We start from the raw sequence: 26,221 nt of genomic DNA on the forward strand, positions 1-26,221 counted from the left end.
GTAAAAGTTGGGGTCCAGCATTGATAATCAGCAGAATCCGATTCCCCTTTCATCTTCTCCCCAGAGAGCGATGTTGCAAATGTTCAAAAGAATCAAGGCTAATTGATTAAGAATGGTAATCCCTATGCCCTCTGCTAAGGGTAGTAACTGCCGCTCCACGCACGTTACCCCATGCACCCTTTTCTTCATTTCCAACCCCTAGTCTTTAGGGATGCACAGTGTTTATCCCACGCCTTTTTAAATTTGTTTACTGTTTTCTTCCTCATCACCTCTTCCAGAAGGGCATTCCAGGCATCTACCACCCTCTCTGAGAAGAAATATTTCCTGATATTGGTTCTGAGTTGTGCTCCCCCGGAGTTTCATTTTGTGACCCCTTGTTCTACTGTTTTCTTGCTAACAAAAAAGATTCCAAGTTTATGCCTCATTCCAACCTTTTAGGTGTCTGAATGTCTGTATCATATCTCCCCTGCACCTCCTCTTCTTCTAGTTATCTGTGGATATTCACAAGAGTCTTAACTAAATTTGCCGCTGCATACTTTGGACTACGCTAAACTGTTCGGCCATTTTGGGTGAACTTCTGCTGCACTGTGCACCCTCCTGTGCTAAAGCCAGATACTCTGGGCTTCTGGTTGCCCTCTGACCCCACCTCAGCAGGACAGCCTGCACTATGAAACCTGCTCTTTCATGAACCCTAAGGAAGGTCAAAGACCAGGCAGAACGAAGGCTCTAACAGGTTCCCGGAAAAGTCTTTGGATTAATCTGGCCGTCTGAAAGACATTTTGCTCTGCTGGCAGAAACATATAAAGGTCAAGCAGAGGTCAACGTATCTAAAAGAGGTTGATGCCTTGATGCTGGGCGCTACCGTTCATAAGTTTCAAACGTGTGCTAATGCAACCATTTTCCGGTATGTTACCAAGTATCGAATACCCTAAGGATCTGCATGGAAACAAATGCGTTTTGTTTCATTTCTTCATTTTTTTAAAATTCATGTTTAGTTTTGTTCGACATTTATTTTGTTTTGACTTGTTTGCTTGAAATAAACACCAAAGTGAAAAGAATAGGAATAAAAAACCAAAAGGAAACGGCAGGGCTGCCTTCTCCCATCTCTCTCAGAGGTGTCCTGAGGCCGTCGGGGCCAGCCAGCACCAGAGTGAAAACACGACCCAACTTCTTGCAACCCACAGATGGGCTCAGATAAGTCCCAGGAGCACAAGAGGATAGGAGAAGGCCCAGGAAAGTATTTGAATTTGTATTTTGATGGTGTGTGGGGGTGTGCGTTGGGGATAGTGGGTGCTGGCAGTGGCAGGAGACCAGGCCGGGGATGTATTTTGTATTCCACAATGAAATGAAACAATTCCTTTTGGGTTTTCTTTTTGTTTTGAAATGACATATAACAAAGCAGAGTGTTTTGATTCAAAACGATTGCACACGATTGTGCATTGGTAGTTTTATATATTTCTAAAAGAAATAGGTTACATTGACCCGCGGCTCTCATTTCCACTGCAGTACAGCAATCGTCTGTTCCCGACACACCTAACAGGGATCCCATTACATTCTATAATATATCATTAATGACTAAATGATCTGGAACATTCCATGCATGCATAATATCCTGCTAACCACTGTGCTTAAAATGTGTGCCAGTGAGCTAGAATTAGTTCTTTCTCCCTACTAAACTAATAGACCAGAAACAGGATAACATATTTTTCTAAAAGGAAGTTTCATTCTCCTGGTTTGACTAAGGTCAGGTGGTGGGCTATAGCCTCCTATTCCCCATATCATACAAGTTCTCTGTCCTAGTTTAAAGGTAATATGGAATCATCCTCAACTCATGGGGCAGAACGTAGCCAAAAAAGTCAGAAACAGAGAAATCCATTTGCTGGAAAGAAAATCATTGACCAACACTGTGCTAGTTCCAGCTTGGCATTGTCTCCATAAGGATGTTTATCCTTCTGGTACCTCCGGCACCAGTCTCCTGAAAACATGGCCCTTGGTGCCTAGAGTTTTCTTCCACTGCCTTCTTTTTCTATTAAGGCAATAGCACAGCTAGTTTAAATAGGTAAATGAAATTGTCTTTTAATGTTAATTGTTTAGTGCTAAATAATGAATGCAGTTGAAGCATGACTGTGTGCAAATTACTGGAATCTGTCTACACACCTTTTGTTTGCTTACAAGAAGGCTAAAGAGCTCTGAAAGATTTATGCAAACAAGTGCTTGTTATGCTATCTCAAAACCTTTCCTTTCCTCAGTCTGATATTTTTTATAAAGATTTTGCATCGCAAGCAAACACTTCTGAATGTTAACTACCAGTCTCGTTGCAATAAGAAATAACAATATTAGGGCCAGATTCATTAAGGCTTTTCTCCCATTTTGTGTCTACGGGAAAAACTCTTCGTGAATCATGTATTTAGTTGGGGATTACAAGAAGAATCTTTTGGTAAGGGCATGGTGTACTGGACTACAGTATTTAGCTATAGGCAGGTCAATCCTTGCTAATCCAATTCAGAGTTTGAGTATTCAGCAGACACAAAATGCTATGATGTCATCTAATATGATGGCAAACAAATATTTCTATAGTCAGAAAAAATACAAGCAGTAGAGATGTGCATTCGGTCCCTACGTATTGGCAATCCGCAATGGATGTGGCCATATTCATTGTATTCGTGGGGAAGCGAAATGTATCGCGATTCCCCGCGAATACATAAATCTTCGCCAAATTATTCGGCCGCCTAAAGAAATGAATTTAAACAAACCCCCCACCCTCCTGACTCCCCCCAAGACTTACCAAAACTCCCTGGTGGTCCAGCGGGGGATCCGGGAGCCATCTCCTGCACTCACACCCTCGGTGCCAGTTTCAAAATGGCGCCGATAGCCTTTGACCTACTATGTCACAGGGGCTACCGGTGCCATTGGTCAGCCCCTGTCACATGGCCATCGGCACCATCTTGTGCTCCTACCATGTGACAGGGGCTGACCAATGGCACCGGTAGCCCCTGTGACATAGTATGGGCAAAGGCTATCGGCGCCATTTTGATTACTGGCAACCGATGGTCCGAGTGCAGGAGGTCACTCCCGGACCCCCCGCTGGACCACCAGGGAGATTTGGTAAATCTTGGGGGGGGGGGGTCAAGAGGGTGGGGGGTTGTAATTAATTTAATTTTAGCAGGGGAATGAATAGAAATCGACATATTAATGTATCGGGGCGCCATACGGCCAAATGCAACGTATCTGGCCCCCGACGAATCCGAATCCCGAATGCAATGTATGGCGTCCCTCTGCACATCCCTAACAAGCAGATTTACTTCCTTTGCATTCAACATCACCATCTTGTGCAAGAATAAATAATAGTATGCAAAATCTATAAACATTCCTGCTTGGTAACCAGGGGCTGTATGCAAGATTATTTATATCAACTAATTGATTAAGAAGTGGAACAGTTGTCAGATGATATGCAAATCTCAATAGTTTCACTCAAGGGGAGCCAATGAAAGTTAACCTACCAGCCTGATTGGTTGTGATAATGACTGCAGCGAACTGTCTTGAGAAAACACCAGAGCCGGACACCCCATTCAATGCCTCAATCTCAAAGGTATAGTTTGTGTGCGCCAGCAGGTCTGTGACTGTCACAGAGGTGTTGGTGAGCCCATTCTGACGAGGCAGGAAGCGCACATGTCCACTGCAGGGCTCGCACGTCACTGGCTGACCCCCGCATTTCCTGCAAATGATGTTGAAGTTCACATCCTTCCGACCTCCTGTATCAAGGGGCCAGTTCCAGTCTAGGATAACTGATGTCTCGTTGATATTGGAGATGACATTCCTTGGTGAGGAAGGAGGTCCTAACAAGACAGTCAAAAATGTGATAACACAGAATCTGCATGCACAGCCAACTACCCATGACTTGAAACAAATATTTAATTACATGTGTCTCAGCTTAATTTCACTGCATCCTATTATGGCTATTTCAGTCAAACAAAATTCCAGTTTAACAATCATGTAAGAACATAAAATTGTGAGACTAAAACTGGAGCAAATAGACAGGAAGCTCAATAGCCTCAGTTCCCAATGAAACTTTCTCTTTCAAAACATTTGTTTCAGTAAACGTAGTCCATTTATTGTCTGAATCATGAGGGATTTAGGGTCTGATTTACTTCTAAAACTTTTTTTCCCCATTCTCTGTCTATGGGACAAAAGCTTAGTAAATCAAGCTCAGTAAGACAGAAAATAATCCTGACCCTCAGTCCAAGAGCCAGCAAGCAGGACCCCAGCACATACTACTACTCACTGGTGCAAGCCATGGACGGAGGATCTTTATCTGCCCGGAAGTAGTTCTTCTCACAGCTGCAATGGCTTGATCCCTCCTCGTGGGCAGAGCTGTGAGGTGGGCATTTCGTGCACTTTGTGTTCCCAGCAAAGGCTTTGTAGAATCCAGGCCAGCAAGCTGAAACACAAAACAGGAACATTGACTTTAAAAATCTGTAGCTTTTGTCTGTGGGTAAAGGGATGGAAAGCTGGACCACTGTCATGCAAGCTTAATGGGTTTTTTTGTTGTTTTGATGCAAAATGCAATTTTTGATAAAAAATGTGATTCTTTTGTGGACAAAAGTACCATAATGAAACTGTAAATTATTATGTACTGAAAATCAGTGTGTATTCGCTATAAAAAATACTTCTACTTTATTCTCCCTGAAGCTCAATATCACACATATCTGGAGCTATGGTTCAGTACAGCAGAGTGCACTATAGGATTTACTTCATTTAATTAAAGGCAACCAATGAACATACATCATAAAGCTAACATCAAGAGCAACAGTTGAAAGGGGACTTCTAGATGTTTTCTCTGCATGGATGAATCAGCATCTCCTCTATGTACTACAAATGTTGCTGATGGAGGAGCCAGTACTGCATTAGCATGTAAGCCATGTTTGTTCAGTCAAGCCTGGTTCAACAAGACAAATATCAGAAAGGAAAAAAAATGAAGCATATACATGGAAAACTCAGGGACTGTTCGCAGGGTGTGAAGAAAAATCTGTCCTAAAGACTGGGAATCTGCATGGAAGGAATGGGTGATAGGTGTATTGGAAAATAAAGACATTCATGTAGCTAATACATGAATGCATGCAGTGCGCTATCCATGCAGTGCTGCAGCCAAAATCAGAGGAACATAAAATCAATGTTAAGCTGCATTCCCTGAGAAGCCTAGCAAACCATTTACTGATAGATATTTTTTTATTGGTTCAAGACTATAAGCCAGAGTAGGATAAACAAGACTGATACCAAGCAAGCAGCAGGAACCTTCTCCATGTAATGGAAAGACGAGTGTTGCATTACCAGCTTCTTTAGGGAAGATGGTGAGAGCCGCAACTAACTCACTCCAGCTGGAGGTCTTTCAATAGACCTCATTTACAACCAGAGAAAAAGACAGGGAGGAAGGAAGAAGAAAAATGAGGAAAAAATGAAGCAGAAAGGATCATAACGATCTCCGATTATTAGCCCTTCCTTTTCTCTAGAAAAATGCTTTCTTGTCTCCATACCTTCCCTATCTCTCAAGCAGCCAGGGTGGAAATGAGCTGCTGAGAGCCCTGCTGGCCTGGCATGCCGTAGCCACTGGATCCCGATTTGTATCTTCCATCAGGCAGCCTGGTGCTCCCTGTCCTAACCTTTCAGACATCTTTAGGATTCTGGGGCTCTAGGAACCTCAAGAAGAAGTGGATGCAATGCTAATAACAATTTTACTGAATAGGGAAATCACACTGCTTCTTGCCACAGGGAAATGTATATGTTACTATTACACTAATAAACAGAGATATCTGCCAGCAAGCTTCTATCAACTGATTATGGGGACCACTATATCTTAGACTTAGAAGCACCATAAGCAAACACCTCAACAGTAATAATACTGTCAATAGAATAATGTATTTTTGTCTTTTTTTTCCAAAAATGCATTAAAGCAGTCCAACATTCAAATAATCTCTTCAATTAGCAGTTTTCTTAGTCAAAGCCAGAGTGGTTGAGAGATTTTTCAACATAGGATGTAAAGCAGCAATAGCAGCAATTCAATCCATCTGTCCGAAGGCATGATACTATCCCGTCAAACTGCACCGATCAGCTCTCAACAAGCAGGGGTGAAGGTCCATTGTGATCACAGAAGTAGTGATACTAATCCTTTTCAAATTGTTAGAAAATCCAGGCATGTGCCTGGGTCTTCCCTCCTTGTTATTTTAGGCATTTCTGTAATTAAGCAATAAATTGGACTTGAATGTGGTAGTTGCAGGTCTTTGTTGGGAGTTGGGTGTGATTATCATGAAATTTTGCCTTGAGTCGAACCTTCTGACTCTTCTTTCTTCTCATTGAAGCTAAGGAAATGCAAAAGATTCAGTTTCTATTGCATTAACAACTTGGCAAAGATTCTGCAAAAATTCTCACATTCTCCCAACCGTTCATGACAAACTTTAATGGGAGAACATCTAGGAGAAAGGGAAGAAAATGTCATTTGTAGGTTGCTGGTTCTTGCCACTTAGAAAAAAAAAATAGTAAAAGAAGTGGGTTGGTGAGGGAGAAGGGACAGGGTTACAAATGCATTTAAACTAAAGTTTGACGTTTTCTGCCTCTTGTCAAAAATATTACTGTCAAATTCAGAAGGAGCTATTTTTTCATTGTAACTGGAAGTTGCTTCTGCAGATAAACTGTTTATTGCATGACTTTCGAAAAGACACAAAAGCTCACACTTTCAATTCTTTAAGACATGTTAGATGAGGGAAGTCCTGCAGGGAAACCTATATTTAATTATATGTAGCTTTATAAATGATATTTCTTTCTTCCAGAAATCATGTGCAGATACAATAAATCCAGGAATGAAAGATTCAGTTTCACCTTTTATTTTAAAAGATTTATAACCTGCCCAAAGAGGGATATGATAACACACTCATAAAAACATAACATCAAACATTCAAACTAGTATCAAAATGACTCAGCTAGTGAGTTTACCATAAGAAAGTGAAGAGAGGGCCAAAGGGCCAGATAATCTGGGCATCTGTATCAGAGATATCCTGAAATAGGAATGCTTTTGAAGCTTTTTAACATGTCTGTGTATTAGTTGTTCACTGTAGCTGCTCCTGCAGTGAGTTCCAGAGGAGAGGACCAGCCCTATAAGAAAGCCATGATCACAAGATTTTGCTAAGTTAGCAGAATGAACAGCAGGGACCTCCAATAGATCATGGCTTGCAGATTTTAGAGACCACAGAGGGCTATAAATAGATAAAACAGAAATGATCCATGGTGATGAAGACTGGTTCTCAACCCAGTCCTCAGGGCACACCTAGCCAGTCAGGGTTTTCAGGATATCCACAATGAATATGCATGAGACAATGACTGTGCCCTGAGGACTGGGTGAGCAGCACTGGATTAAGATAGCAAATTTGAATTCAACTTTCCTCTGCACAGGAAGAGTAGGAGGTAATATGATCTCTGATATTTTAGGATCCCAAGTTAACATCAACACAGTATGACTCCTTAAGGGAAGATGTTCATGAAGAGGATCATTATATAACGGCCCATGTAGTATGTACACTTGTATTTCAGCCTGAATTTTCAAAGTGGATTTACATCTGAAAGTCCAGTTTTGGGTGTAAATGGAACCCTGCGTGACATACGCCCACAAGTTTATGTTTGGGTACAGACGTAAATGTGAAACCTAGACCTGTGAGCTCAGCCTTCATCTCCACACTCACTGTGTTTTGAGGATTTCCACTGGAACCAAGGTTCAGGGAGAGGAGGCAGTGACAGCAGCAGAGGGAGGGGTGCCTTCCGAGGTCCGGGACAGGATTGCAGGGTGGCTGCTCTAGAGACTGATCACCCCACAAATTTGGCCGCTCTAGAGACAGATCATGTTGGCTTGTGCGTAAATCTAGACCCACATTCTTTTATCCATATTTAGAGGAGGTGTTCCTGATGGGGTATTTAGATTGCGGGAGACAAATAACACACATAGATCGTGTTTTCAGATCTATTTATTTTCCATGGAAAAGGTACCCATATAGAAAGGAGACACAAATGTCTGGGGATGGTTTGTATCTACAGCAAGTTTCAAAACTAAAATGCTTTTACTTTGAGAATTGGTGCAGATTCCATAGATAAAAAGTGCACAAGGTCTTTGTGCCAACTTGCACAGTCTGAAAATCACCCCCTCCCTGTGGATACATGGCAATATCATGTTAAGAGCCCACGATAGAGCAGAGCAGCCCAGCATTCACTGGCCGAGTAGGGGGTGGAGGGAGCAGAAAGCAGCAAAATGCTCCAACCACTAGGGATGTGAATCGTTTTCCATATCGTCTTAACGATAGAAATCGTGTGGCAGGGCAAGAAAATCGTCTTAGGCACGATTTTTTAGTTAAAAAATCATTAAAAATCGTTTTTTCCGATTAGTGCGCACTAACTGGGAGTTAGTGCGCACTAACTGAAAATGATACAATTTGACACTTTTCAGGTCAGTTAAGGTCAGTTTAGGAATGAATATGTATTCCTATTGGCTGCCCTCTTATTTATTCATGTTACCAAGTTTCCTACTGACAGTATATGGGGGATGGGAAATGGAAACAGTTGGTAGCTTGACAAAACAAGTAATGTGATCAGTCAATGTGACTAGAACTTGTGCCCTAACCCTGATACCAGGGGTATTGTGATCTTCCTGCACACAGTGCCCTATCCCTATTAATACCAGGAGTGTTGTGATCTTCCTGCACACAGTGCCCTATCCCTAATACCAGGGGTGTTGTGATCTTCCTGCACACAGTGTCCTATTCCTGATACTGGGGGTGTTGTGATCTTCCTGCACACAGTGCCCTATTCCTGATACCGGGGGTGTTGTGATCTTCTTGCACACATCCCGGTATCAGGGATAGGGCACTGCATGCAGGAAGATCACAACACTCCTGGTATTAATAGGGATAGGGCACTGCATGCAGGAAGATCACAACACTCCTGGTATTAATAGGGATAGGGCACTGCATGCAGGAAGATCACAACACCCCTGGTATCAGGGATAGGGCACTGTGTGCAGGAAGATCACAATACCCCGGAGGAGTGAGGGTCAGGCAGCTCCCCCCTGTCTGTGAAGCCAGCCTCTCACTAGTAATGCAGGGAGGGAGCTGTCTCAGACTTCACCATCCTCCCCCCCCCCTCACCCACACACCATTCACTAGCTGGGACATGGGGGAAGTCAGGAGTGAGGGTCAGGCAGCTCCCCCCTGTCTGTGAAGCCAGCCTCTCACTAGTAATGCAGGGAGGGAGCTGTCTCAGACTTCACCATCCTCCCCCCCCCTCACCCACACACCATTCACTAGCTGGGACATGGGGGAAGTCAGGAGTGAGGGTCAGGCAGCTCCCCCCCTGTCTGTGAAGCCAGCCTCTCACTAGTAATGCAGAGAGGGAGCTGTCTCAGACTTCACCATCCTCCCCCCCCCTCACCCACACACCATTCACTAGCTGGGACATGGGGGAAGTCAGGAGTGAGGGTCAGGCAGCTCCCCCCTGTCTGTGAAGCCAGCCTCTCACTAGTAATGCAGGGAGGGAGCTGTCTCAGACTGGTATCAGGGTTAGGGCACTGTGTGCAGGAAGATCACAACACTCCTGGTATTAATAGGGATAGGGCACTGTAAGAGATGACTGTAGTAGATTGAATAAAGATCTGATGTTTCTGCTCTCCTCACACCAAACAAAAACAACACACAAGCAGAGAAGCCCTTCTTACAAAGCTGAGCTAGTGAGTTAAGTAGGAGGAAAAGTAAACATACTGGTGCCAGTGTGGCTACTTAAAAAATACACTTACCAACAATCAATTACATATATTTGAACTGTGTACAGTTCCAGCCAGGACCACCTTTCTAAAATGCACAGTGATTGGCAAATTCAACATGCACTAGCATTTCAGGTGCCTGCTAACAAAAATAATAAACAAACAAGTTCTAGTCAGGTGAGTGCTGATCATTACATTACTTTTTTTGTCAAGCTTCCAACTGTTTCCATTTCACATCCCCCCAACCATATTGGTAACATCAATAGATAAGAGCACAGCCAGCCAATAGGAATACATACATACATATTCATTCCTAAGTGACCTTTACTGACCTGGGAAGTGTGAACACTTTGTTTCATTTTCTGTTGGTGTTCGTTGGTTTCCAGTTCCATTTCCCATCCCCCCAACCATCACCTCAGTGGTAACCTTGGTAACATCAATAGATAAGAGGGCAGCCAGCCAATAGGAACACATATTCATTCCTAACTGACCTTCAGTGACCTGGAAAGTGTTTATTTGTATCATTTCCAGTTAGTGCGCACTAAATCGAGTTAGTGCGCACTAACGGGGAGTTAGTGCGCACTAACTCGAGTTAGTGCGCACTAACACGATTTAACGATTTTTAACGATAAATCGTTAGAATTTCTATTGTATCGTGTTCTATAACGATTTAAGACGATATAAACATTATCGGACGATAATTTTAATCGTTGAAAAACGATTCACATCCCTACCAACCACTGACCAGCAGGCCCCTTCTCTGTGAGCAGCAGGAATTGTGACTTTCTGCCAAACTAAAAGGGTCAGTGCTTACCAACTGCTGGATGGTGACGAGCAGGAAGATGGAGATGTCATGGGAGCTGGGCCGGTGCATGGGTATTAGGAGCCCTAGGCGAACCTTCTGCCTCGAGCCTCCTCCCCCCCCCCCCCCATCAGGCCGCTGTATCCGGACTCTTTATTCCCGGTGAGTCACCTGTCCGCCTCCCCTGGCTCCTCTCTGTACATCCAATCCAGCCCTGTGCTTTGCTGCTCTTTGCCGTGAGTGGGATACACTCCGCTCACGGCCCACATGGCTGCTCTTTGGCGCCACCTAATTGTCGGCACCCAAGGCGACCGCCTAGTTTGCCTAATGGGACACGCCAGCCCTGCATGGGAGACTGAAATTCAATGATGTATTTTATTATTATTATTATTATTGTTCACATCCAAAGCAGAAGGTTTTGCATCTGTCTGAGCTCCAGCATTCATTGTATTCTATGAAAAGTTATATCAGTAGCACAAAGAGAGGCAAATTTTAAACACAGAACAGTTTGGCACAAATAACTGGGGCAGCATGGACACCCCCTCCCCTTTTTTTCTCCCCTATCCCAACCATAACCACAATACAGAATGTAAAAAATATCATAATAGAAATACAGAATGCAAATAACACATTAATATGCTGAGTTGAATACAAATGCCCTATTTATTAGATGCCCTAACAGGGAAATCTAATTGGGGTGCTGAGTCCTGCGATCCTAGAACTGGCAGGAAAAGGAGCCCGGCTTTGCTAGCTCATGGGAGTTACAATTTCTGCCAGCCAGCCTCCATGCTGGCATCAACACGCGGCCCGCTATGATGAATCAGCTGGCCTGGAGTCAAGTTGCCTGCAGATTAACTCATCGCGCTCAGCACCGGGAAAATTGGGCGAGGCTGTATCATCCTGATGCGATGCAGGACCAGCCATGCTGATCTCCTGGAGACCCCACGCCAGCACGATGCCGACGCCATGATGGGCGCTGCCCCAGACTGCACCAGGGTAAATGTGGGAAGCGGGGATGAGAGGGGGCCGCCCAGCCTCGTGCCCGTTATTAGTGGCACCCATGCATCCGCGCTGGAGGGCTCTCCATCAGCTCCATAGATTTGGATTTGAGGAGCAGAGATGAGGCTCTCTTCTATACTGTATATACAGAAAATCCATTTGTACATAGGAGAGGTAGCTCTGTGTGGGGGCAGAGCATCTGAGTTCATTCCAGAATTTAGCCTACTTCCTAGAAGTTACAAGATACTTTTCTGTTGTCTTCTGCTGTTATTGCCACTGTTACTGAATGTCCTGGATTATCTTCACCCACTTCCAGCACTCAAGAAATAAATCTGAGTAGAAAAGCAAGTTTATGCGATAACAGTATGGAAAGCAAACGGCAGACGGTGCCCCCAGGGAGCTGAAGGAGGCAAATATTTAAGTGATTGTTTATGAGAAAAGGTTACAGGCTGTAACTCTGCTCTCTCCAGTCTGGTTTTGTTTGCTAAGTGTTTACTCTCAGGTAGTAGCTAAAGCTTGAAAATTAAACATGTCAGCCCCTCACCCCCCTGGGATTGCGGGAGCAGATCATTCTCTGGTTCTGAGGCTCGGGGCACTGAAGAGGTAATACGTAGTGACAGAGTATTGATTAGGGATCAAGGCTGCTAGATTGTACATAAACTGGGCGGGGCGGGGGAGGAAGCAGGGGGGGATTTTCATTAAAGAGGGCCTAAGGGGTTAGGAGGAGGACGAGATTGGGTCCTTTGTCTTCCATACTCCGCGGTCATACCTCCCCATTAGTTCTAGCAGAAAGAGGAAGAGATGGATGGCAAGCAGTAATGCTCTAATCTTTCCAGTAGCAGATCAGCTGTCTAAACCCCCAAATATTATTTATTTATTCAGGAACTTTTAATATACCGACATTCGTAGGACACATCATGCCGGTTTACAAATAACTAAAGCAGGCAGAAATTACAATGAACGCGGGAGGGGTGAGAGTGGAGCAGGCAGCAAGAATGAGAAGTGAGAGGAATAAACAATAAACAATAATAAATGGTAAAAGAAAAAATAACTAAAAGCATATCTGCAGTAAAATTCTTAAATGACAAAATATTTACATTATTTCATTAGGTCAGCTCTAAGACGGCATGAGTATAGCAGAAAGGAGCCTGAGAGGGTGGGGAGCGATTTATAGGGGCACTTTATAGATATTAGAGAGATGTTCTCCAGAAATGGTTAGTCATTCCTTCATGAGAATTTCTGCTTTAGGAGAACCCGTCTTCTGGGGCCAGTAAAAGAAGTGCGAGATCAGCATGAGCACCAGTACCAGCTAAGAAATAAACCTTGCCCTTTCTGGCTTGTATCCGGAAGAAGAAGAAGACGTTGTATCCCAAGCAAATACATCTATAGGAGTGCACACAGAACTCCTTTCACCTTGTGGGTAAGGAATAACCGCTAGAATATTGTTGACAGGAATGAAAAGCAGCCATCTCGTAGGAGAGGCAGAGCGCCTACCATAATGCATTAGCAGAATACTAGACCATTCTGCATGATAGCAAATGCCATTCTGTTGATATCAATATTACCTCGATGGCCTACTGAGAAATCACACCGTTGGCGCCAGTACATCTACACTGCCCATAGTTGGAAACCTGGCATTTTGTTTATCAGCAGTGTGCAACACATACAGTGTGTGTTTGCCACCTGTTGCCAGGCTCTTGACATAGCATATGTAGGCTGACAAAAGTTTGGGTACATTAAATCTGCTCCTAGCTCCTTTCATTGCTGAACCATGCCACCTTCAAATAGTACTACAAATATCACATATAGGGGATCACTCACATAAACCAGTTGTATCAATGAATCCTTTATTAGAATGAATATTTTATTAGAGAATTTCTGTATCACACACCTGGTTTACCTTCATAATAGTGCCCTGTCACCCTGACCATTCACTGGCACAGTGTGATGTGTTCGTGAACAGGCTGCCCTGGTGCTACTGAACTCATCTCTTGCTGCTGTCACTAGTAGGGTTCATTGACTGTTCTGGGTGCATGATACCCTGGGAACACTGTCAGGCTGTGACATTTATTTAATGAAAGCAAAGTTTCGGGCTGCTACACAGGTTGGGCATGCTAGCAGCAGCTCCTTGAGATAGCCTAGGAGTACCAATAGGAAGTCTGCCACAACATCAAAGAGCTGCTACCCACTGTGACAAAGAGCCTGATAATCTGCAAAGCTGGAGTATTCGCTTGCTGACTCAGTTTCAGGCAGAAAACAAGGAATATCTGAGTAAGGGGCCTGTGTGGTCTGGAAAGCTCATATAGCAAGCACATCATCTTTGGATCATCCTTTAGGTTTCCGTTTTCTCCGACAGGGCTGCGATCAGTGCACGCTAAGGGGTGGAAGACAAGAAAGAAACAATCTAAGTTGGAAATCTTTTCACACCCATGTCTACTGCCCAAGGTTAACACAGGTCTCTCTCTCCAGACTGCTTTACTAAGACATTTTCCTATTCAACATAAGACACATAAGAGACAGTCCCTGCTCCATGCTGCTTACAATCTAATAGAAAATGCTCAGTACATACCAGGTCGATTGCTTGAGATGTTAGAGATGTGCAGCCTTTTTTTGGTTCAGTTCAGATCATTCATATTTGGCCTGTTTTCCAACCAAATTTCATTTCCGGGGGTCAGGGTAGGATTTCTCGTTATTCATATCGGAAAATATTTGCAAACAGCACTCAGCATTTGCCAAAATGAATAATCCAAGAATGTTCTGAATTATTTCAGATACCCTGAGCTGCCCATCTGCTCATTCAGATCAGTTTCCCCATTTGGATCATCCGAATGCACATCCCTTTGAGCTGAACCACCCTTGACACAATCAAGATGATTCCAGAAATAAATACATTTCAAAAGCATTGCTGTGGCCTTCTGAATCCTCCTGCTGCAGCGTATTTCTTGACAAGTGTCTGTTGTCGATGTGGAGCCATTTTAGCAAGGGGCTGTGCCAAACCTGCACATCAGCATGGTGCTAGGAAGGCAAAAGCGGGCTGGGCATCCCGACTCATTTGGGAGGATCTAATGCACTGCCTAACCACAGAAAAGGTTTTAGTTTGAACCCTAAGGGTCTGTCACGTTAGCTGAGCCCTGTTTACCAAGGACCAAATTAGGCTTCTCTCTGCAAATCTACATTCGAACCCCAGGTGCCCCTTGTCACTGAGGTACTGTGTGCTGGAAGCGCTCCTGATGATAATACCCTACCCATTGCCTCTTCAGAAGGCGGCCCTAAATAAAAGATTCAAAAAGTAATTCCAGGCTGATAATGCACTAACTGCAAGCTCTTTCATTTCTGCGACCAGGAATACGTTTGGGATATCAGAGAAGAAACCTTTTCCACCAATGTTTTATTCAATTTTTTTCCAAGGAAAAAAACATGATTTCATGTTTCTTAACCTAATGAGTCCCATTAAGTTCAATGATGCACAAAATCATGCTGACAAATTTGCTTTTACTAGTATTTACCCATAAATTATTGGGGGATTAATTTGACCCCCCAAGTATTCTTGCTCTGTTTTGTCTTATCTTAAATAATTTCAGCAATCGATCACTCCTCCATATATTGCATTTATCTATTTTATCCAAAGCACATTAAAGGACTCCAACCCAATTTCCTAGTACTTAGGCAGGTGCCGTCCACTTCCACTTGTATTCGACAGCTCACTTTCATCCAGAGACATCTGTCAGCACCTCTGGGCATTATGAGCTGTTCTGAACCATTTCCAGGGACTGTATGTACTCCTGGGGGAACTCTGTGCAAACAAATGTATAATTCTGCAAACTCTATATTGCTCAAAATAGCACAATTTACATGATGGTCCTTAAGTAATTACACTTTAAATTACTACAGAAAAAAGTTATTACTTAAAGATGCAGAATTTTAAATATTTTGAGCAGAATTTCCCTAGAAATTTACTGTAAGAGTGTCCCTTCCACTCTCTCTCCCTACTCCCCTGGCCACTTTGCCCTCTCAGGCCCCAATTCCTCCACCTGCCAGTATCTCCCCCCTCTACCTCTAGGCTCAACCCCTTCCACTCTTTCGCCAGGCCCAGAGTTTGACCCTGTTCTCCGTACTGCCCCTCACACAGGCTCCCTCTGTCCCTCCCTCTCTCACACAGGCTCCCTCTCTCTAGTACACACACACACACCCCCTCATACAGGCTCCCTCACTCTCTCGCACACACACATCCCCTCATACATGGCACATCTGCAATGTCGAGCCAGTCCGGGGACACCGGAGAGAGATGGCATGGAGACACCGCGGCAGCCAGCCGTCCATCAGACCCAGAGGGAGTCGCCACAGAGGTAAAGAAGGCGGAGTGAGGACGTCGAGCAGTGTCGGTCGCAACAAGTCTGCATGCCATTGCGCCAGGGCCTCGCTTTCTCTCCCCAAGCTCGAGAGGCCTGCTAATCTTGTGAGGCCAAACAATGCACTTGCCATAAAGCTTGGTGTGCGAGCAGGCACTACACATTTTCTATGGGCCCATTGTAAGTAGTAGCCTTTTGGAAGAGTTGAAATCTGACTGCTTAATCACAACCTTTACCCTGTTAGTGATGGGTCAGCCAAGATATCAGGCACAGTTTGTCTTGCCCATCTCACAGGTAAACCAGAAGCAGTGGTCTGTGCATTTTGAGGCCTATCATATTTCCTGTGTCAGGGCTCACACACTGTTATCTCTGGAGGACATACCACAGAGCAGTCAGGGACTTGCACATTCAGACCATGAGGTTGAGGTTTTTCTGCTAGGACAGGTGTGACAGCTCTGATGTACTGCTTCATGGTTTGATGACTCCTACGAATAAGTAGCCTTAGCTTGGTTGTAAGGGGCTGCCACACATTTGGTGGAATCCCCAGATGCAGTTTACTAATCAGGAAGATCTGACCTAAATTCAGCTAATGCTATTAATTAAGTTGACTTAGAAAATAGCCACTGCTATTACTAACAACAGTAACATGGGATAGACTTAGTTTTTGGGTACTTGCCAGGTTCTTATGGCCTGGATTGGCCACTGTTGGAAACAGGATGCTGGGCTTGATGGACCCTTGGTCTGACCCAGTATGGCATTTTCTTATGTTCTTATACTGGTCATACAGTGTCACAGAAAAAGGTTGCATGCACTTAGGGTAGGGAAATAGGATTTTAAGGCTCATGCTAAGCTGCTACTGTTTTATAACATGCTGTGGTTTGGCAGCCAGATCTCAAAGTGATTGTGGTGTGAATGATGCCTCCATTCTCTCTTTGCCACAGGAGATTCGGTACAGCTACAGGACGTGGCTTCTCACCCCTGTTGCTATTCCCAACATGCTGGCAGAGACAAGCTACAACAATGCCTTATGTTCTACACATTGTGTCATAGAAAGCACCTTCAGAGTTCTCAAAAGTAGATTTTGCTGTTTGGACAAAACAGGTGGAGCTTTAATGTATGCCCCACCCATAGTAGGAGATATAGTGCTGCTCTGCTGAGTATTCCATAATCTCGCTGTACACCAGGGGATACTAATGGAAATACTTCTGGATCTACCCCCGGATCCCCCATGTGAACTCATACAAGCCAAGGACACCAGACTGAGTGAAAACCAGCTTTGACAAAGTCTCATAGAACGATACTTTGCCTGTTAGGTCCAACTACCCCTTCCCCTTCCATGGAATGGAGGCCAGTAGAGTATTTGCAGCTGCTCTCGTCTCTGTCACCTTTCTTTCAATCACTGCTCCTCTGGGTCAGTGTGTAACAGAAATGATGTATGCCTACTTAGTCTTCATCTTGACAATGGACAATGAACCCAATGCAAAGGTGTGATAGAAGCTATTTGTCACAGGTAGCCTTTGTCAAATATGGAGATATCATAATGCTGCAAGACCCTTGGCTGGTCTAGCTCAGGGCTAGTCATATGGTGCTGCTGTATGTATACATGTACATAGAAAATATGCAAAGTAGTTTGCTTGTTGCGATATCTAGTATCAATTACAGTCCTAATGCTATTTGTGGTGACCCTTAAAGCACAAAGGCTGAGGAATCCTAGGGGGTGAACAGCTTGCAGAATGGTCAGTTTTGAAGGTGAGTCACTACCTTGCCAGTGTTTTATGGTTGGAGGCCCTTGCTGGTCCACATGGCTGCCATGATTTGTGGCCAAGCTAGAAGACTTGCTATCCTATAGGTTGTGCCTGATATGGTGTTTCTCATTTTTACAGTTAGTGGTGAGCAGGGCAAGTGTGCTGAGACACTCTCAATAATCAGCTCTTTATATAGCATAAAAGCTACAGAAGGTGTTGTCAGCTGGTGACCTCAGGAGCCGACAACCTGCCTCATTTGGAAACCTGTCACTGTGCCGAATGTATGGAGCAACTGCTCCCAGAGGTGTCATGTGGTTGCATGATGGTTTATGCACTTTCTGCGTTGGTCTCTTGCAAGACAAGCATTTCCTGCCTTCTGGGGGCTTGAGGGGCCCATGTCAGTACCTCTGACAAAGTGCTTATCAGATATGCTTCTCACAGATTGCTTTTTAGGTGGAGTGAGAACCCAAGTAAGGGGTCCAATGTTAAGTCTTGTGGGGTGATTAGTATAACTTGCCTTAACACCACACAGGCTGTACATGTACTCTTATGGAACAACCTACCTAAGGTAATAAGATGTCTCCGAGAAAGAACTTACTTCAGAAAAGCCCTAAAAGCTTTCCTCTTCAAGAAAGCATTCCCCCAGCCTAAATGACAATGGACTACCCTCAACTTGCCCCCATCAGAGAATGCTATTTAGTCTTCTACTCCCCTTTCCTCTGACCCCCTAGCACGAACAAACTCCCTCCCTATGGGCTTGCTTGTTTTCTCCCCTCCCCTAAGATTTTGCATTGTCCTTTCCCCCCTCTCTGTTGTCTGTATATGTTTATATTGTACCCTGCTCTGAACATAGGAAGGGTGAGTCATAAATGTTTTAAAATAAAGAAATAGATGTGCGCTATGTCCTGGACACCTGCAGCTGCACAATTATGCTTCCTAAAACACACCTAGGGCTTTAAGTCATTTTCAAGTAGCCCTCTGACTGAAGACTTATGTCATGATAGCATTCGGTGCCAGAGCCAGAGAGAATGATCATTGTTTGGTCAGAGGTGATATATATTCACAATGTTACATGCCATTGGTTTGTAACAGGTGCACTATGACCTTTGCATAGCTAGATAACTGATTGGTCCCCTAGAGTGAAGACATAGCTATTGCATCTCTAGGCAAACATTTCTACACCTATTCCTCTGGACTGCACATAGAGATGAACACTAGCTAGCTAGTGACCATCTCACATACATGCCCATGTACCCAGCAGTTAGCTAAGAGTATGCTCTCTGGAGAAGGCAACTGGAGTCAATATTGAAGCTACACAATAAGGAGCTTCCTGTTTAGCTCTTATTCATTTATTTTATTTTTATTTATACAAGAGCTTATATTCTGCGCCTTTCACTGAAAGAGTGTTGAGTGCAGATTGCAACAATCAATATTAAAATTGCAATAAAAATATAAAAGTTTACAAAAAATATCAGTGCATAAAATAATCAATACAACCATAGCCATCACTCAAAGACATTCCAGAACAGGACCGATTTTAGCTGTCTTCTGAAGTCCTTTACATCAGTAGAGTTCGTAATTGATCAGGGAGACAGTTCCACAAGACAGTGGTCGCATATGAAAAAGCTCTCCTTGTTCTCTATAATTGAGCTACATTATTCAATGGAACCTTTAACAATGCTTTATTTATTGACCACAAATTATGATTTGGTTTAAACCATTCCAATTTTTTCATAGAATATATCCACTATCAGAGAACATAAGCTTGTGTACAAGGGTAAGGAGCTTGAATTTTGATCTTAACTGCTCCAGCAACCAATGCAGTTCTTTCAATGTGGGCTGAATGTGGTCACTTCGTCACAACCCTCTCCACACGGGCAGCGGCATTTTGCACCAATTGCAACACATATGATAATTTCTTGAGCAAATCCACATAAAGATAACTGCAATAATCGAACTGCCCCAAAACTAAAACTTGCAGGACAGTTCTGAACATGTCTTTTGGTAAAATCTTTTTTAATGGCTTAACCAATTTCAATTTAAAAAAGGAAATCTGAACCACACATCGAACTTGCGAATGAAAAGTAAGCTGAGAATCCAGAATAAAGCCTAACTTTCTTACCTCTGTTAATACTGACAATACAATGTTCTTGACTTTAATAGAAGGCATGGTGGAAACCAAGGCTGGAGGGCCCACCCATAACAATTTGTTTTTTTTCTAAATTCAGGACTAATCCATTTCTTGCCAACCAGTCTTTTTACCCTTACAAGACAATCTTTAAGGAATAATACAGAGAACTTGTCATCTCTATTGCATGGAATGTAGAACTGCACATCATCCACATAGAAAAAGTATGTTAAACCTAACTCCTTTAACAATTTTCCCAAAGGGGCAAGGCAAAAGTTAAATAAAGTGGAGGATAGTGCAGAACCTTGTGGAACTCCTAAATCCATTTTATACCAGCTAGAACTAAGTTCACACAATTGTACCTTTTGCATTATCCCAGATAAAGAAGATCTAAACCAATTAAAAATCTGTCCTGAAAGCTCATAGGTCTCCAATCTAGACAACAAAATTGTATGGTTGACTGTGTCAAAGGCAACTGGCACATCAAGTTGTTCCAGGATATGCACCTTACCCTGATCCAGCTGCCCCAACAGGGTATTCATCAAGGACAACAACAACAATTCAGTGTTGTGCCCTCTATGGAAACCAAATTGATTTTCATCAAGAAGGTTGTTCTTTTCCACATACTCATTTAATTATATAAATGCACCTTTCGCTATGATTTTTGCTAAAGTTGGCAAGTTGGAGATTGGTCGAAAATTTGACAGGTCTCCACTGGGCTTATTCTCATCCTTTAAAATCAATCTAACAATTGCAATTTTTAAAGACTCACTCTTTCACTCAATGACTAGTTCACAATAGATCTTATTATTCCATAGGTGGACTCCTTCAGGGATTTAATAACTATGAAAGGGAAAAACCTGGAAAAAGTATATTTTAAATGCAAAAAAGTATATTTTAAATGCAATACTATAGAGTTAACTTCCTTTAGCATTAATAATCTAAACTCACTCTATACTTCTGCTTGATCAACATGGTAAGTCAGTATTATCAACAGATATCAATCCTGAAATTTGACTTTGGACATCATGAATTTTTTTATAAAAATGTTGCACCAAAACCTCACAATTTGAAAAATCCTTATTAATAGATGTTTGTATTGTCAATTTCTTAACAGTGGCAAAAAACTCTAGCGGTTGATTAACTGACTTCTCTAGCATTCTGAAATAGAAATGCTGCTTAGCAGTCTGGCACGCATATAGATACTCTCTTAAAAGTAGACCATCTTCCTGTTTAGTCTGATTATTTGCACATTTCCACCATTTTTTTCTGCTCTACACAAAGCACATTTTGCATAAACAGAGTGCTCGTAAACCAAGGAGCAGAATTACTTCTGGCCCTAACTTCCTTTTCAAATGCCAGGGCAACACAATTATATGATTCAGTAAGGCTTCTATGCCATAATTTTACCGATTAACCAGAGCTATGCTCCAATCATGATCCTGGATCATCTCACCCCACCTTTCAGCAAATTCTGGTACCTTGACCATGGGGCGCACTAATTTCCTTATAAAATAACTTTTCTTATCAAGCTTTTTATAGCACTCAATTACAAAAGTAATCAGAAATGGTCTGACCATATTTGTTCTTCTACATTTAAGTCACTGATCGTGTGTATCTCATGCTTTGGATATATTAAAAGCAGTAACCGAAACATGGCTTAAGCCCTCAGATACGGCTTTAATAAACCAATTACCTACACAGACCTATGATGTCTTCTCACTCCCGAGACTGAAAAAAAGAGGAGGTGGAATCCTTCTGGCCACCAAAAAAAGCCTTAACTTCTCCCAACATCCGTACAGCTCTAACTCAAAACTGGAAGTCGGCTTCTTTACCTCACAAAATCTTCAAATCCTTCTTGTCTACGCCCCCCCAGGGCTCCTAGAATCCGATGTCTCCCCCATTCTTGAAATCACCACCATGCTCATCAACTTGGATACTCCAGCAATCATCTTAGGTGATTTCAATCTGCACATAGACATTCCTTCTCCATCTAACAGCTGCGTAACCCTCCTCTCAGCCCTGTCTGCTATGGGATTCCAACAACTAGTCAACGAACCCACACACAAAGCGGGTCACACTCTGGACTTGATTTTCGTCAATAAAGGCATTACGACTACATCCAATCTGAAGAACAAAAAGGTTCCATGGTCAGACCACACTCTCATCTCTACCTCCTTCGCGCTGAAAGAATCCAACACTCCTAACATCCCCTCACCTTCATTCCACTACAAGAGGCGATGCTCCCTAGAAGACCTTAACACCCAGTTGGTCTCACAGCTCCCATTATTAGACTTCACCGACCCGAACACTGCCATTCGCTCCTGGAACAACATAACAGAAAATATAGCTAATAAGCTCTGTCCTTCAACAACAAAAAAATCTCACACCAATGCCGTCAGCAGACAACCTTGGTTCACCATTGAACTCAGAAAACTAAAACAAAGTTTAAGAAAAAAAGAAGCAATCTGGCGTAAAACCCCTTGCGACTCCACTATCTCCTCATACAAATCTATTCTATACCAGTACAAATCCCTCACCTCAAAGTCAAAAAAAGACTATTATGCATCTAAGATTCACAACCTGGTCATTGGCGCCAAAGCCCTCTTCACTTATGTCTCCAGCCTCACCCAAGCCTTACCGCGAGAAATCCCCGGCAACATGGCTCAATCCAAAGCTGAAGAACTTGCTCAGTTTTTCCAAAATAAAATCACCAATCTCCTAACACAACTGCCTCCCGACACCGCCGCCCTCCAGACATATCAACAACCTGCCTACAAAAACGTCAGCTTAAACACCTTTGAACCCGTCTCTTCCATTGAGATACAAGCCATCCTGAAAAGAATGAAACCCTCGTCTCATCCTGCAGACCACATCCCCTCCAAACTACTTCTATCTATTCCAGACACAATAGCCACATCATTGACAAATATCATCAATTGCTCCCTAGCCCAAGGAACCTTCCCAGATGATCTCAAAATGGCCTCAATCTCACCGCTCCTAAAGAAACCTAACCTTGACCCGAAGGACCCCAACAACTTCCGCCCCATCGCTAACCTCCCATTCATTGCCAAGATCATGGAAAAACAAGTGAACTCTCAACTTTCAGATTTCATCGAAGACAACAATCTTCTCTTCACCCCACAACACGGCTTCCGAAAAAATCGAGGCACAGAATCCCTCCTCACCTCGTTGACAGACCTTATCTTATTGGGCCTCGACAAAGGAAACTCTTTCCTATTGATCTTATTAGACCTATCCGCAGCGTTTGACACGGTCAACCACGCCATCCTCCTAAACCAGCTGTCGTCCATAGGAATCAGCGGCACTGTCCTATCCTGGTTCAAAACCTTCCTCAACAACAGAGGCTACAAAGTTAGACTCCAAAACAAGGAATCTTCTAGATTTGACGCCGTCATAGGAGTCCCGCAAGGTTCTTCATTATCTCCGACTCTTTTCAATATTTACCTTCTTCCTCTCTGCCAACTTCTCACCGACCTCAATCTAAAGTATTTCCTATACGCAGATGATATTCAAATCATCATCCCCATCAAAGACACATACTCTAAAACTCTTGACTTCTGGGAATCATGCCACCTGAAAATCAAACAACTACTCAACAGCCTTCACCTCATCTTAAACTCCTCCAAGACAGAAATCCTACTCATCTCTCCTGAGAACAATAGCTCTAACTCTTCTCTTCCTACCAACCTACCTACCTCACAAGTTAGAGACTTAGGAGTGATAATAGACAACCGGCTAAACTTCAAAGCACATATCAACAAAACAACCAAAGACTGTTTCTATAAACTCCATGTCCTGAAAGGGATAAGACCTCTCTTCCATGCTCAAGACTTCAGAACGATCATCCAAGCAGTCATCTTCTCAAAATTAGACTATTGCAATTCCCTATTGCTAGGTCTGCCCTCATCCTATTCCAAACCATTACAGATGGTTCAAAATTCAGCAGCCCGACTACTAACAGGCGCAAAAAAGAGAGACCACATAACTCCCATCCTGAAAGAGCTACATTGGCTACCCGTATACTTCCGTATCATGTATAAAGCCATGTGTGTCATCTTCAAAACTATACATCAACGCATCTCCCTCGATCTTCAAATCCCCCTCCAAGCATACAATTCGACAAGACCTACCAGAGAAGTTTACAGAGGCGCCCTCCAAGTTCCTCCCACGAAAACGACCCAGACACATTACCCTCAGAGATCGGGCCACCTCCACAGCTGGCCCTTCTCTATGGAATTCCATTCCTACAGATCTCAGACTAGAACCATGCCTCCTAACTTTTAGGAAAGGACTTAAGACTTGGTTATTCAAGCAAGCTTTCCCAGACACAATCTAATGACACAATCCAAGGACTCCCCAAAACATTCAACCATTAACAATACCATTTGTACATAGTATTTAATTAATTTAATTTGTATTTTGTCTAACCAGTTATTCTTTCCTATCTCTTCCTTCTTCTCCAAGTTCTGTGACCCTTGTTAATTGTAACTGTTTCCTTCGATCACCACAGTTTTAGTTTGATGTATTTAATGCACCCCGTTTCATGTAAACCAGCAAGATATGTCCTCATGATTGCCGGTATATAAAAACCTTAAATAAATAAATAAATAAAAAATAAATATTAATAAATCAAGTATGTGCCCTGCCTTATATGTGGGGGTAGAGATCATTTGAAAATAATCCATAGTAATCATAGCAGATTCAAAAACTCTAGAGTGGCTGGCAGCAACCTCATTCATATGTATATTGAAGTTCCCAACAAAAATACAGTTTTCATGAGCTATAGATATGGTAAATAAAGCCTCTAATAAAGTTTCAAAATCTTGCAAAGATACATCGGGAGGACAACAAAGTACCATAAAATACCTATTATAAACTCTGATCAATAATGCTTCCATACTTACAGTAAGCTTAAAGGCAATCAATTGAACCCCCAAGAGTTCTTTATGGATGAGTAAAACTTGCTCTTGCTGTCTTCCTTGGGAGCATAAAATCAACTTTTGCTTGTATGCCATAAGGCATATGGTCTTGCTTGCCAGAAAAGTGCCTACTTGGAATGGCCATTGGCACTCTAGCATGCAAGGCACCTTTGAACTAATCAACCCTTAAGAGAAAAAGCACACAATAAAAAGAGATAAGCAGAAAGTTTTAAAGCTGTGACCACTTTATTACACAACAAATGTCAGCAGATTGAAAACAAGTCAACATCTTTGGTAATCACATTCTGCAAGGACAAGATATGTAATTGCACATGACATTGTAACTGAAATGAACAGCACATTGAATGTAGGCCTCTACATACATTGCTGCAAATGGCAACATTACTATACAGTATTAGCATCTTATCCTTTTACACAATCATGTTTACAGCAGAAAGTGGAGGTGGCACTCCAATAACTACAGTACAGCTCTAATATTAGAGCTGAAAACAGAATAACTATGCGATGTAAACCAAAAGGTCCCCAGACTGTCCATGTTGAAAGAGTGCACTCATGGGGACAAGCTAAGGGCCAAAGCAAAGGGGTTCAAGTGAAGACCCCGGACAGTCCATGCTGAAAGAGTGCACTCAAGGGGACAGGCCAAAGGACAAGGCAGCAGAGTTCAAGTAAAGGCCCCAGACAGTCCATGTTGAGAGTGACTTCAAGGGGACAGCCTAAGGGACAAGGCAGCAGAGCAAGTGAAGGCCCCAGACAGTCCATTTTGAAAAGTGCACTCAAGGGATCAGCCTAAAGGTCAAGGCAGCAAAGATTAAGTACAGGCAGCAGGACCAGGACTGGGGAAAATGAAGCCAAGGACCAGAACTGGAGAGCACAACATGGAGGCAGGAGCCCCAGGAGAAGACCCAGCAGCATTGAGGCAAGAGCCCCAGGAGAAGACACCATAGCATGGAGGCAGGAGCCCCAGGAGAAGACACCATAGCATGGAGGCAGCAGCAGTATGGGATGAGATGAGATGCCACAGCAGCATGGAGGCAGTAGCAGGATGAGGTGAGATGACCCAGCAGCAAGGAAGCAGCAGCAGGATGAGATGAGATGAGATGAGACACCAGCATCAGGAGCAGGACATGAGACATGATGGGAAGAGACAGCAGCTGGACCATGACTGGAGACAACATCAAGGAGGCTGGAGTATGGGCAGAGCATGGAGGAAGGCATTAGAAGTAGACAGCAGGACAACACTGGCAGATAGTAGACTAGCCCCATCATCTAGCTGGCACAGGAACTCTCTAGACAGGCCTGGCCAAGCAGGCTTCTTCCATCTAGCTAGCACAGAAACTCTATCCAAAGTCCCGGCCAGCCTTGTTTGACAAGTCTTGTTCTTAGGCATTATAGGGCAGTAGTTCCAAACCTTCATGGCACTTTGCCATGTCGAGGCTTGCCACTT

At 43.2% G+C, this 26,221-nt stretch overlaps 1 protein-coding gene across 2 annotated transcripts in view; it reads right to left on the reverse strand.

Annotated features, from left to right (window-relative positions):
- Positions 1 to 26,221, reverse strand: part of EPHA3 (EPH receptor A3) — a 276,444-nt gene that overhangs the window by 67,776 nt on the left and 182,447 nt on the right. For both annotated transcript variants that reach the window (XM_029578191.1, XM_029578190.1), the window contains exons 4-5: positions 4,283 to 4,438; positions 3,501 to 3,836 (exon numbers count right to left, since the gene is read on the reverse strand). In XM_029578191.1, the coding sequence (XP_029434051.1) occupies positions 3,501 to 3,836; positions 4,283 to 4,438 (492 nt within the window). The remainder of the gene's footprint in view (positions 1 to 3,500; positions 3,837 to 4,282; positions 4,439 to 26,221) is intronic.

This window comes from Rhinatrema bivittatum, chromosome 15 (genome assembly GCF_901001135.1).
Source record: "Rhinatrema bivittatum chromosome 15, aRhiBiv1.1, whole genome shotgun sequence".
NCBI classification, from domain to species: Eukaryota; Metazoa; Chordata; class Amphibia; order Gymnophiona; family Rhinatrematidae; genus Rhinatrema; species Rhinatrema bivittatum.